Source organism: Pundamilia nyererei, unplaced genomic scaffold (assembly GCF_000239375.1).
Source record: "Pundamilia nyererei isolate P.nyererei 1_Seehausen unplaced genomic scaffold, PunNye1.0 scaffold00033, whole genome shotgun sequence".
Taxonomy (NCBI): Eukaryota; Metazoa; Chordata; class Actinopteri; order Cichliformes; family Cichlidae; genus Pundamilia; species Pundamilia nyererei.
This window is the reverse complement of record NW_005187434.1, coordinates 2,319,233-2,332,158: the sequence shown is the minus strand read 5'-3', so window position 1 is coordinate 2,332,158 and position 12,926 is coordinate 2,319,233. Positions and strand designations below refer to the sequence as shown.

Here is a 12,926-nt window from a genome sequence, read left to right as displayed (position 1 = left end):
GTGAGTTAGAAAAATGAAGCAGAATCTCACCCATAAAATTTCTTTTTATTTTTTTTCTTCCCACAACAAAATGTCTACAAAAGCGATAAAATATAGAATTTAACAAAAAAAAAAATCACTTCAGACCTTCACATTGTATATACATCTCAAAGGAGAACTCACTAAGGCCCCTGCATGGCTCTGAACTTCGACCCAGTCTGATCCATCGTTTATGGGCGTGACTCACTTTATTGCAGATGCATGCTTTTACACACACAGTCACTCTTTCGTTCTCGTCTGAAAATGAAGCGTTGGACAGTAGAGCTCGTGGATTTATGGCAGAGTCAGAGTTCAGAGTCAAGCAGAGTCCTCACCAAATGAAAAAGCATAAAATGTAAAAACGGTTCATCAGCGTAATCACATACAGGTTTTTCCTCAGAGTTCCCCTTTTTTGATTGGTTTCTCAAGTAAACTCACACCGTAAAGCATCTACGCCCCACTCTGCCAATCCTTACACTCCTCACTAGCTATGGCACTTTGAAAACAAACAAATGTCTCTTTTTTTTTGTATTTTTTCTGTTTTTGTCCTTGTTGTTGTTGTTTTGTTAGTCCTGTGTAAAAGAGGTTCTGTAGCCTAAGTACCTTTTAGGTTTTGGTTACAGATTGCTACATTTTGTTTTATTTGCTCTTGCTGGGATGCAAAGACATTCTAAACAATAAATTAACAAATTTTCAACACTACTCCAATTGCACAAATGTGTAATGCATCAAGAAAGTTTACAAAGCATTGGTAGAGCAGAACGTCATCTCACATCTCGTTTTCTTCCTCACACGCACACATTCACGCGCACGCAGCTTTTTCTCAGGAAAGGGAGAAGAAGGTTTGGATTGTGTTCGACTAAGTGTAGGAAACATTTCAAACTCAGCATGTTTTAAAAAATTGTCTGCGCAATTTGTCCGAGTCACGTCGAAGAGCCGACGACTGCTCGTTTGTGCGCTCCGTGATGTCATTCTGTGTTGATGGAGTGGTAAAGGCGCATGATGCGTTCAGCCCCTCACACTGAACAAACTACTCCATAACATTCAGAATCGATTATTCTCCCACAGCAGGTTCAAGGGTTATCCGATTCAGTAAGGCCAGTTCAGAAAGGGCCGTTCAACGCACACATTCAGAGGTTGAGAACAAAAAACTCCCCAAAACATTTCAAATCCAGCAACAAATTAAAATTGGTCACGTATAAATTAGAGCATTTATTTAAAAATCCTTTCAGTATGTGAAAAAATTGCTTTGAACCGACTAAATTGATGTGGAATTTGCCCACAACCCATTCCCCACCCTGCCAAAAAAAACCAAAACAAAAGAAAAAATCCTCTCCCACGAAACCCACATTATCATGAGAAGAGAAAACACAATAAGCCCCAAATGTTTCATTGCTCTGAAACATCATGCAAATAGAACAGAACAACAATAGGCTAATAGTAATAGAAGAATAGTAGTCATAATAAGAACAATAATAATAGTAAATAGTAATAAAATAAAAAATAATCTTACAATGCAAACATGACAGTAGTAAATGCCTCCAGTTCTTATTGCTACAGTATCTTACTTACAGTGTTGCGTTGCCACTCGTTCTTGCCGGCACATCCCCACCCCACCTCCCCTTACAGCCCCATCCCAGCCCTCTGATTCACAGTCTAACAAGGGATAATAAAAACGTCACACACAAAAACTTCATAGTCAGAGTTGGAATTCACTGTCCCTGCGGTGTTGTGATGGCGCTTGTGTCACAGCTTACTACTGGACTTCCCTCACTGTCCCAAAAGCAGCAAAAAGAATCAGTAAACATGAGCGTACAGTGGTGAAAAGAGCACACTGATATACAAGTTGTTGTTTTTTTAGTGCTATGTTATTATGATTTTTGCTATATAATCTGGAGTCTAAAGATATTTGGACAGTGAATTCATGCTCTGTACACACACATACACACAGACATACATCATACATCTGTCAAAGCCTTGTCTGGGCAGATTTCATTTCTGGCATACACTGGTGGCGTATGCCTTTTTTTTTTTAAATCCTAAAAAGTTATTATTTTATAATTAATCTTTTTTTTTTTGTAAATTTGCAAAAATATTAAACCCTCTTAATGCAAAATCTGAAAAAGAGCTGCTCCCTGAGAGATGCTTTGTAGTGCATCAAGCCTTAATGAGCAAGTGATTGTCTTTTAAAGAGTCACTGGCCTATGATCTGTGGTCGGGTCAGGGGTTGGAGGAAAGATGCTGGACTTTTGGGGAACCTTTACATAGATGCAGCGTGGAACAGATCAGTATAAGCTGATTTTCTAACGTTAACATTGGTACTTGCTCCCTCATTGTTGTTCTCCACGTGGGGAAAAAAAAGATGGAAGGATAATAAATGTTAGGCATACCAGCGGGCTTAAGGGGTACATAACTTTGATGGAAAGTCAAAGATTTGGCCGCTGTGCATTTGCAAAAATCAGAAAAGCTTAATGTTTTAAAATTGCCTAAATAACACTAGATCAGAGTCCACTATTCATAGCATTCAAAACTGAGGCAAAAGTGCGATTTTTAGTCGCTAGTCAGTCCAACATGTCTTCAGGTAATGAAAGTATCATCATCATGCGCTAATGTTCTGTCAAGTGTCTCTTTTGGGCTCATTTTGAAAGAGAGCTCTTTAGCCGCGCTGCTGAGATTTCACAGCACTTATAACTTTACAGGAGAGATTCACAGAGCATCTTCTAGTTCTAGTGTGTAGAAACCACTGAAACATGTCTACGCAATGAGATTTCAAATTATTCCTTCACCAGAAAAGACCAATTACAACATGCCTGGATAAATACCCAGTGGAGCCAATGTGATTTTTAAAAAGTGGCCAACAAACAACAAAACATAGAAACTAAGACAAAATGTAAGTGCTAAAAATTATGGAATGACTACATAAAAAGCAAAAATTGATTGTCTATCACACTTTCCTTTTTTCAAATTGTTAATGCCATATTGCAGCTTTAAATGGTATTCTATTCTGGACTAATTTATAACTCCAAGTCAATGCTCTCTTTACTGAAAACACTGCAGAGTCTGTGGTGGTGGAATGAGTACCGCCGATGGAAATGACTGTTAGGCATAACCATTAAGTGAAATATAGTGCATTTTAGTTAAAACGGCTACCTTGATCTGAACAACTGAAAGCATGAAGAGGAGGAAAGGAATAAGATCAGAAAGGCAGTGTGAAAATTATTGCTCTTTAGACAAAGGGTCCTACATATTCACAGCCCACAGGGTCTTTGTCACCCATGGACTGTAATGATTGTGCAAATAGTGATTGTAGGGATGAGGCATACAGCACTCATACATGTTTGAGTGACTGGAAATTTGTGAATCCAATTCAGGTTTGTTTCATTTTTCGTTGCCTTTATTTTGGTGGACAGCTATACACGCCTTCACCGTGATTTTATATCCACTTATATCTGCCAGAATTTTACGGACAGGTCCTAATACATGAGAGATAAAGGTCTGGGTGCATGGGGAATTTGGGAAGAGATTTGGGGTTCATTGCAAGGTCCTAGTCTCCGATTAGCTGTGTGTGGCTGATTGTTCGAAAGCAGTCCAGCTTTTATTGGACGTAATTATTGCAGCGAGAAATAAACGATTGATAAGATGGCAAATCTGCCAGATTCTTTTTCTTGCAAAATAGAATATTTCTGTATATATCTCCAGCTTGAAAAGTAGCAGTAGCCATTATTATTTTTTTAAATCCTTCATATGCTCTCTTTACATTACTATAGGTTCAGAAGGATGTTGTACCTTCTTTACATATGAACAAAATCCAGACAAGGCTTCTTTATATCAACAAACCCAAATTGAATCCCGGTTTTTAGCCAGTGTTGTTTTACAAGTCTCAACTTTACAAATTCTGTACACAAGAAACTATCAAATAAAATAAAAACACGTAGACACGGTATAGTCAGCCACAGTGGACTGCTGTATATTTAAATTAAGACTAACTTATTTTAACAGAACAAGAAGTAATACTGGAATCCGCTCTCCACTAGAAGAATATCTACAATAGCTTCTCTAAATCCACAGTTCCCTCCCCCATCCAGCTTCACCATCTTCACATGGAAAATAATTCAAATGATTTTTTCAAAGTTAAATCATTTTAACTTACCAATTTCTTTTTCTTTTTTTTTTTGTTTAAAGATTGACAGCTTAAAATTGTTCCTAGATATTTTAAAGTCTGTACATTACTGGTCAGTCAGTTCAGTTCAGGAGAAAGGTGGAAGCCCCGCTCAGGTTGTGGCCTGGGGCATGTTTCATTTGTATATACATTCTTCAGACTGTATCGGTGAACAGAATGGGATAAGTGCTGGACATTCCTAGTATTGTTGTCGGGAACTCTAAGCTGCTAGCAGATGACTCCTCACCCACCAGCTTGAAATGTGCCTGGGGGGGCTCGGAAATATGTGGTTGCCACGATGATGACGTAGTCGACATAGCTGCTTTTGTCTTGTTGGATGCGGCTGTCTTACTTTCTTGGTCCTCTGCTGGCGTCATTTGTTGCATGTGGACCACAGGCAGTCACTTGGGCATGGCCATGGCAGAGTTTGGGTCTGGGTTGAAGAGTTCTTTGTAGAGTGGAGGAAACAGGACATTGACTGTTTCTGGGTGGAGTTGCTGGAAGGCCTGAAGCTCTTCAGTGTGGAGTGTGCACAGGGCTGACAACGTTGGGATTCGGCTGATCAGCTGCCGGACAAGAGAGAGAGATGATCAAGGATGAGGAAATTTAAGTGCAGATGAGGACAAGGCTATAAGTCAGTCTTTGTTCTGCTACTTCTGTTGTGTTTTTTCCCATTGAATCACCCATCCTTCCTACCAAAGGAGATCCTGTCTTCATGTTTGATTTCCCTTTTGGTCTTAGCCTATAGATTCATGCATTTTAGGCTTCTATGCCGTTCTAAGTTCTCTCACCATAGGTTCCAGCCCTACCTTGGCCAGTGCATCTTCATCCATGTGGTTCTTCTGCATAATGTGCTGCAGAGAAAAGTAGATCTTCTCCTGGAGCTTTTGAACTTTCCGAGGCTCCATCAGCCACGGTCGATCTGAAAGAAGAATAGACTTTTTTAATGCCGACAGAGTTGATTGAAGGGCAAAATGTAAAATTGATACGGCTGTGAGGCCACTGTATAAAATGTTACGTGGTGAGGACTGATTATGCTGCTTGATACAGAATAATGTAAAGAGAGTCACTACCTTATTTTTAAAGTGTTTTTAATTCAAGTCCATGCACATTGCGTCCTGCATTATTATAATAATATAATATATTATTATAAGCAGATTCACACTGACCTGTGGAAATTAGTACAGCTGCTGAGAACAGTGCAATCTCCTCCTCTGTTAGCTGCAGTGAGCACATACTCTTCGCAAAGTCAAACACTGCACTCACTAAGTCATCACAACCTTGGAGGGACGCACAGGGAACGGCAGACAGTAAGAAAAAAAATTAAATTATCTCTCACTTCTTTTTTTAATAATATTTGGCTGTACTCCTCGTTCATACCAAGACAAAATGTTTAGCTAGTAATATCTTACCTAGGGCTTTGAACATCTGCATGCCTCCATACTTCCCTTCAAAGAGTACTGTGTTGTTGAGAGGGTTGAATGCCCTGCACATCCGCACCAAGACTACCTCCAAACAACCTGGAGAGAGAGAGTGATAAATTTGAAGTTGATATACTCACTAAAAGCCAACCAGAGTAAGAAGCCACAGGATATTTACTGTCTGCTGACTGACAGTTTGACCTCTGCTTACATAAAGAGAAGGGCCTGAACTGCTCACGTGGCTCACCTGACTTTAGAAGAAGGATCTGGTCATTCTGGCACAGCTCCATAAACCCTGAGATGCGCTTGGCGAACTCCACCACGTACTGGATCGCATGGGTGATCTGGATGGCACACTGCTGCCACAGCACGTCACGGGGCTAGAACCAAAGACCCAGGTTATGTTTGTGTACTTTTGTACCTAGTTATTTCATGTGAGGAAATAAAATAAACGACATTTTTATTTCTATGACTGACATGCTCTGTGATTTCAAATGTGTTTCATTTCTATTACTAGTAAAAGAAACCCCACTAACTCAGTAAGCTGAGTTTGAATGAAAGTTCAAAGCATTACGGCATTTAAAACTATATATGTGTGTGTGTGTGTGTGTGTGTGTGTGTGTTCTTAATCCTTTTCAGTACTTTAGAAGTAGCTGTTAATTAAATTAATGTAACTAGAAAGGAAAAAAGACCCAAATATAGGGAGAGTATAAGATATAAGGTACTTTGTAATTGTAAATGTCATGTTTTGATGGCGCCATAAAGTCAAACCTCACCTTGCTCTGGTACATCTTGACCTCTTCATAGGAATGTGTCTGCCAGGCTAGCTGCTGCAGCTCATCTGTTGTGTACTGACATGTCTCCAAGTGGGACTTGATGATATTTTGAGCAATACGGTCTGGAAAAGAAAATTATTCATTCATGTCGATTATTCACGTATTCTTTCCCTACACAATGTTACTATATATATAGCATATAGGAGTATATGGAGTGTGTTAGTTTAGGTACAAGCAGACCTGCACATTAATCTGAAGCATTGTGCACATTGGGTGGAAAGTACTATGGGCAATCTATCGTCCTTTTATATTGCTGTACATTTTCTGCTTGATTTTATATTCTCTAGAATCAGCCGGAAGTGCTTAATCTTAAATAAATCTTAACTTGTGCTAGCAGCCTTAGCTGTGCATACGGTAGTATGACACCTTGTCAGCTGTAAATTTAAGCCTGTCTGATCTCCTGTGTGGCTCTCAGATTAGGACCCTGACTCACGCTGCTGAAAGGACTACTTTGTGAGCAGACATGCAGATTTCCACGTGGCTAAGTCAGGTAGCTTTGAATGATTTTGCTTTCTTACCCAGCTCTCCCATGCTGACATTATTGGGCCCAAGCTGACTCTCCTGGTAGCCTCCATAGCTGAACAGGTTGGGTACTGGCGTCAGGTCGTACACTGGCTCCTGCTTAATGTGCTTCATGCCCGACATGTCCAAACCTGACTGGTCTGGAGACGGCTGGGTGGAATCCATCCCATAGTAACCCCCGGGGACTCCTGCTCCATTACCATGGCCACCTTTGGGTAGCTCAATGACGTGACCATTGGCATAGGTGCCCCCAATTTCATGGTTAAGGGTGGAAAGTCCGTTGGTTAGGCTGGATGAGTAAACGCGTGCCAGAGCTTCTGCTTCGCCTGTCTGCTGTTGCCGCTGCTCCTGCAGCCGTGCCTGGTGCTTCTGCACCTCTGCATACAGACTGTCACGCTGCTTCTTGGACATGCGGCCAAACTTGACCGCTTTATGGGGACAAAAAATAAAATGAAGGATGAAAAGAAATTGCTCCACTAGCTCAGACTGTATCAGATAAGATTGCATATGATCCTATTTTTGGCTGTTCTGCACAGAGAGGGTTGCACATGTATTTGTTTGCATATATTTGCCTGCACACTCATGCACCATAGATATAAATATGTATTTCCTGGACCTCACCATCTCTGGACATTCCTAGGGCAAGACATTTCTGCAGGCGGCAGTGTTGGCAACGGTTGCGGTTTGTTCTGTCGATGAGGCAGTTCCTCTGGCGGGGGCAGGAGTAGGAGGCGTTGTTCTGCTGACTACGTCTGAAGAAACCCTGGTTACATGTCAGCAGAGAATACAGGCTTCAGGTACCCGTCAAGCATAGACTATATGATGTTTCTGAGCAAATGAATCAGACTTTGATTCAGCCACATAGAGTCTCACCTTACATCCCTCACATGTAATGACGCCATAGTGGATTCCTGATGATTTGTCTCCGCAGATTTTGCATGGTATAACTTCGATTTGGGCTGTAAGAAAAAAAGCGAGAACAAGAAAGACTTGCATTACTAATCAGATGGATACGGCCTAGTTTGGAGTTTTGTGAACACCTTGTTGAGTCATCTCACAGATGTCAGACCTCGGCTGGTGGTCTAATTTGATGGTAAATGTACATAACCCAGTTGGGTGTACGACCTCATTGAGATAACAGTGTGCCTGCATACTGCATTTGTGTCACGTTAACTTCAAATTCACAAGGGCACAGTGACATTTGGGCAATTATTATGTGCTTCTAGGAGTTTTCTAATGAATGGGACACCAAGGACTGCATACACACGGTTACATGCACAAAGTAACAAGATTGTGCATGTGTATTCTTTGTGTTACGCTTAAAGGACAGACCCCTGCGGGTTAGAAAGGTTGCCCATAATGAGAAAACACCAAAGGGTCACACATACTCTTCAACCTTTATCTTTTCTCTCTTTCAAACACACACTCACACGCATATGCAAACACATTTGGTCCACCAACTCAAATGCTGTTAGTGTTTAGCAGCCCTTAATCTACATGTGCACTAACTGAACTACGTTTTGTTCATTTTAGGTTTTACTCACTGTGTATAGGCAGCTCCATGTACAATCACAACCAAAGGCACTGAATATAAACAACAAAAACTATTTCAACACACACGAGCACCTGTCATGGGTGCCTTTGAACTTAGCGTCCATACTGTATGGAAAGTGAAAGCTGTAGTTCCTGTTAAGAGATATGACATAGGTGTAGAGGTAGGCAGGTATGCTGCTGAGATGGCACAGTCTCTATAAAGAGATTAGACAGCCTATCTAATCCTAAATTATTTCCCGACGAGCTCCTTCCCCTCCTCTGCTGAGCGCTGGCTTAGCCACAGCTGAAATAGCCATTCACATGTAATCTCCTTGCATACTGTGGGAAATTCTGTACATTTTAGGAATCTCCTGAGAAGTTCAGATATAACGTATGTTCGTGTTTGTAAATTTGATTCCTCTCGTGCGTGCCACCAAACCTTTCGCACAACATCGATGGATGTATGTCTAAAGTATCTGTGTGCACACTGAAGAGCTTACAAGTTTTGGATTTGTGTAGTATTAATTTTGTATTTCATTGATCTTGTGTAGGTGCTTTGGTTTGGCAGAGTTGATTGTGGGTATGTATGTGTGTGTGTATATGTATATATATATATATATATATATATATATAGTGTCTGGCAGAATGAGTTTGCAGTATACATAATTGGATAATCTCTTGTCAAGATCAATGGAAGCAGTTTTCTGTCTAGCAACTGCGCAGGTACAATCACTTCAATGTAATCCCCCTGCCCTTCAGTGTTACTTCTTTTACGGGGCGACCGTGGCTCAGGGGGTTCGATCCCTGGGCTCTCTGTCCTGGTCGTTGAGTCCTTGGGCAAGACACTTTACCCTACTGCCTACTGGTGTTGGATGGTGCAATATGACAGCCTCGCTTCTGTCAGTCTACCCCAGGGCAGTGTGTGAATGAATAGTGGTATTGTAAAGCACTTTGGGTGCCTTGAAAAGCGCTACATAAATCCAATCCATTATTATTATCTGTTTCAGGAGCACTCAAAAAAAAAAGAAGCTTTCAAATGTTTTAAAAATTTCCAGAAAGTGAAACGTTACTCTATGCTTTCTCTCAGTTTTAGGTGTGGAAAGCTTTGGAAAACAGAGCCAGGATTAAACACTGACATCTGCTATAAAAAAAGCAAAAATAACCCAAACATATTTGCATATTCAAAGTAATTTTTTTAACAGGGCATAGGAGTAGATCTACCCAGGTAATTGATTTTTTTCTCTTTAATTAGAATGAAACAGCATCTTTATATATGTATAAATAAATATCTAAATTTATATATTCATTTTTGCCTATCCGCCCCCTGGTGGCCACTGAGAGACATGAAACGTTTTTTACATGCTGCCGTGATCCTGGATTATGTACTCTGATTCAAGATGTATTGTTACACATATCTCCATAGTTATAACTGATGATGTAAAAGGGCCTTTAATCCCCTTATCTATCTCTAGTAACTCCTGATCCGTCTCAGGGGACCACCCATGACAGCCCTAGCAACAAAATGACACACTGTTTGAATGTGTGCTTAAGGTATCACAGGTATACTCTGAGTTCTGGTGCAGCCCAAGATGTGACCCATTTCCACCAATTCTCGGCCAGCTCTCCAAACTGGGTCACAGAAAGGCACTGGACTGGGATGACACACAGACTACATACACAGAGCTGTCAATGAACGCGGCCTGTGCACCCCTATTTTTAGTCTGTAAAACAGGTCAGTTGCACCCAGGACATGGCCGGTATCAACAGACCACATTTTGCGTATAACCAGAAGACAGTACAACAGTGCATCAGCCATGCTTCTAATTATTCTTTGCTCTCGCAATCCTCTTATTCTTTCCGGTTGGCACTGTTAGTCCCATACTTTTAGTCAAACTCTTTGATCAAAATGTTAATCGTGAAGCAAGTTAATCTCCGTGGGTTTAGACAATCTGAATGCGTTCAGCCCACACCTGCTGCTGTCTGATGTGGATATACGGCGTTATTATTTCTGTTGATTTCTCAGAACAAGTGCTTTACATTTTTTCCTCGTCCTCTACACCGATTACATTATATCTTGACTGAATTCCTTTTACCCCATGGGAGATTGTATTTGTCTTTGTATCAAATCATTATGCCCAAAAGAGCATGGGCGTGTGGGCATGTGCATTGTTTCTGTGTGTGTTTCAGGGATGGTTTGAGTGAGCATTTCACTTATAAAAAAAGACTCAGAAAGATAAAGTATGTGCACATGTCTGTGTGTGTTTGGTAAATTGTGTGTGTGTGTGTGTGTGTGAGTGTATGTGTGGGTGTATGCATTGTTTACTGTGTCTATATGTGTGTGTGTTGTGCTCATTGCCAATGGGGACTGTCAGGTAGGATATAGGGAGACGGTCATGACAGCATAGCTGTTGCCAGGGTGACCACCCACTCTCTGCACTCGTCTGGCTGTCACCGCGATGATGTGCTAAGCTGTCACAATCTTAAAGGAAATGATGTCATTGGTGTTTGGAGCCAACTCGGTGTATCATCACCGTTCGTCCTGTCGCCCTCCCTAAGCGGAGGTTTTTTGAATTGTTCACTTAAGGACTCCCACTTCCACATCCAGTCAACAATACAGACTATACTGTAGCTGCAGCAGTGGATTATACATGTAGCAGAATTAAAGACGCGTTTATCTGTTGGCTGTTTAGAAAAAGCTGCGTTCTTATTGTTTTCAAAGTTGGAATGTATGATAATACTTCTTGGGCGTTGGATTTCATGATTTTCCATTACAGAAGCAAACTTAAACCTTAAAAGAAGCGGTGGAAATAAATTTCTAAAGATGAAAGCTTAACATGAACAAGTCTATTGCAGTTCTTCCACTAGCCACTCTTAGAGGACCAGCCACTCATTTCTGTTTTTGGAGATTGTTTTACTCCTAGCCACATGCCTTTCTTGAGGGTGGGTGGGACTTTTTTCCAACCGGAGCTGACCCAGTGAGTGACAAGGTCCTCAGCCAGCCGGAGCACGAGCGTTATCCTGAGGTTATTATGTAAGAACGGGACTGCAGCGCTGGCGATTCCTCAGCTAAGAGGAGGATCAGGCCTGCACAATCTCTTGAGGGAGAAAAAGATGGAGCGAACCAACTAGAGATGAATTTCGCTTAAGAATCTGGGAAGGCAAAGATAGTTGCTGTAATGTGAGTCACGCACGTGTGTGAGTGTGTGTTGCTGAGGGTTGTACTGCACCAGCACGTGTGTTGTGATAATTGATTTTTAATGAAGTGAGGATCTCCTGTGAATTTCCTGGGCTGGCCCTTTCCCTAAATAGAGTCCTAATTATCCATATTGCACTACAGGAAAAAAAAAGCAGCAGCCTTGCACCAATATCTTAGCAATACTTATTTCTAAAGCACATAAGTAGCTCACACACAGGGCTTGCTGAGAGTTAATGCACACGTAGATGCACAGAGAATGAAGCAGCTATCTGAAAGGAGCTTGTTTATATTGACAATGTAACAGCAAAGTGAGGCCACTAGGTGTTGCTAGACAAGTCTGAGTTGCATGTATGTGTGTGCAAGTATGGGTGTGTGTTTCCAAAAGGGCAGAATGGACATGCATGTTTCATTCATTTAGCCTGCAGGATGGGTCTACAAGAGAAATGTATTGAAGCAGCACACAATATCACGCAGTTTACAGCGACACAGTGCACACCAGAGACTGGTGTTCACTTTCCTGCCGTAACTTTTGCCAGTGTAAGCCACTTCAGAAATGCAAACATGACTCCTACTGTAGTCCCAGGGGTTGATTTGTTGGGGATGAATGTGGGTGGTATCTCCACTTCATTAAAAAATATGCATAGCTTCTTCCCAGTTAACGTGATATCTTCTGGGAAAATGAAGGAGATCAGCACTTTACCCCCCACCAACACCCCTCCTTGTTAAATCTGAACAGCTCCGGCGCTGGTCTTAGATGTCTATATACTGTGAATTATGCTATCACTTTTCACCATCCACTCCGCTTCAGTCTGTTTGACTTTTTCATTCGTGTGTTCCTCCTCGCTGTAAGTGGCTGTGTGACTGGGAAATCATTTCAGTTTCTGTATTTCATGATCTATTTCCATCTCTCAGTGAAACTCTGTCTCCCTGTCTCACAGAACTTAGAGGAACAAGCGGAGGTTTTTCTCCTCTCTCTCCTTCTCTGCCAATGATGAAAAACACTGAGGAAACTTTTTGGTGGCGTGATCACTGAGCGGATTAATGCACACAGCTGGGAATAGTTTATAGCAGTGCTTCTTGGGTTATCTCCCCTGTGTTTCCTGTCATGTTTCCACATCATACTGTCCCATTAAAATCAATGAAACACTGCCACGGCATATGGTTTCAAACGGACCTCTGCGCTCGTGTGTGCTGTCACACTTTCCCTCCTTCCTGTTTTACTGTCTGAAACATTAAAATAC

General features: G+C 41.3%; 1 protein-coding gene across 3 annotated transcripts in view; it reads right to left on the bottom strand.

Annotated features, from left to right (window-relative positions):
* Nucleotides 1-26: 26 nt before the first annotated feature.
* Nucleotides 27-12,926, bottom strand: part of rorb (RAR-related orphan receptor B) — a 22,166-nt gene continuing 9,266 nt past the window's right edge. Inside the window, exons 1-10 of one of the 3 annotated variants that reach the window (XM_005729482.1) lie at nt 8,501-8,722; nt 7,830-7,915; nt 7,578-7,719; nt 6,953-7,384; nt 6,375-6,496; nt 5,846-5,978; nt 5,590-5,697; nt 5,347-5,457; nt 4,987-5,099; nt 27-4,743 (exon numbers count right to left, since the gene is read on the bottom strand). In XM_005729482.1, coding sequence (XP_005729539.1) covers nt 4,579-4,743; nt 4,987-5,099; nt 5,347-5,457; nt 5,590-5,697; nt 5,846-5,978; nt 6,375-6,496; nt 6,953-7,384; nt 7,578-7,719; nt 7,830-7,915; nt 8,501-8,519 — 1,431 coding nt within the window. In that variant the 5' untranslated portion in view covers nt 8,520-8,722 and the 3' untranslated portion in view covers nt 27-4,578. Of the gene's footprint in view, nt 4,744-4,986; nt 5,100-5,346; nt 5,458-5,589; nt 5,698-5,845; nt 5,979-6,374; nt 6,497-6,952; nt 7,385-7,577; nt 7,720-7,829; nt 7,953-8,500; nt 8,723-12,926 lie in introns of those variants that run through there. The other 2 variants (XM_005729483.2, XM_005729481.1) reach the window with 2 other exon arrangements.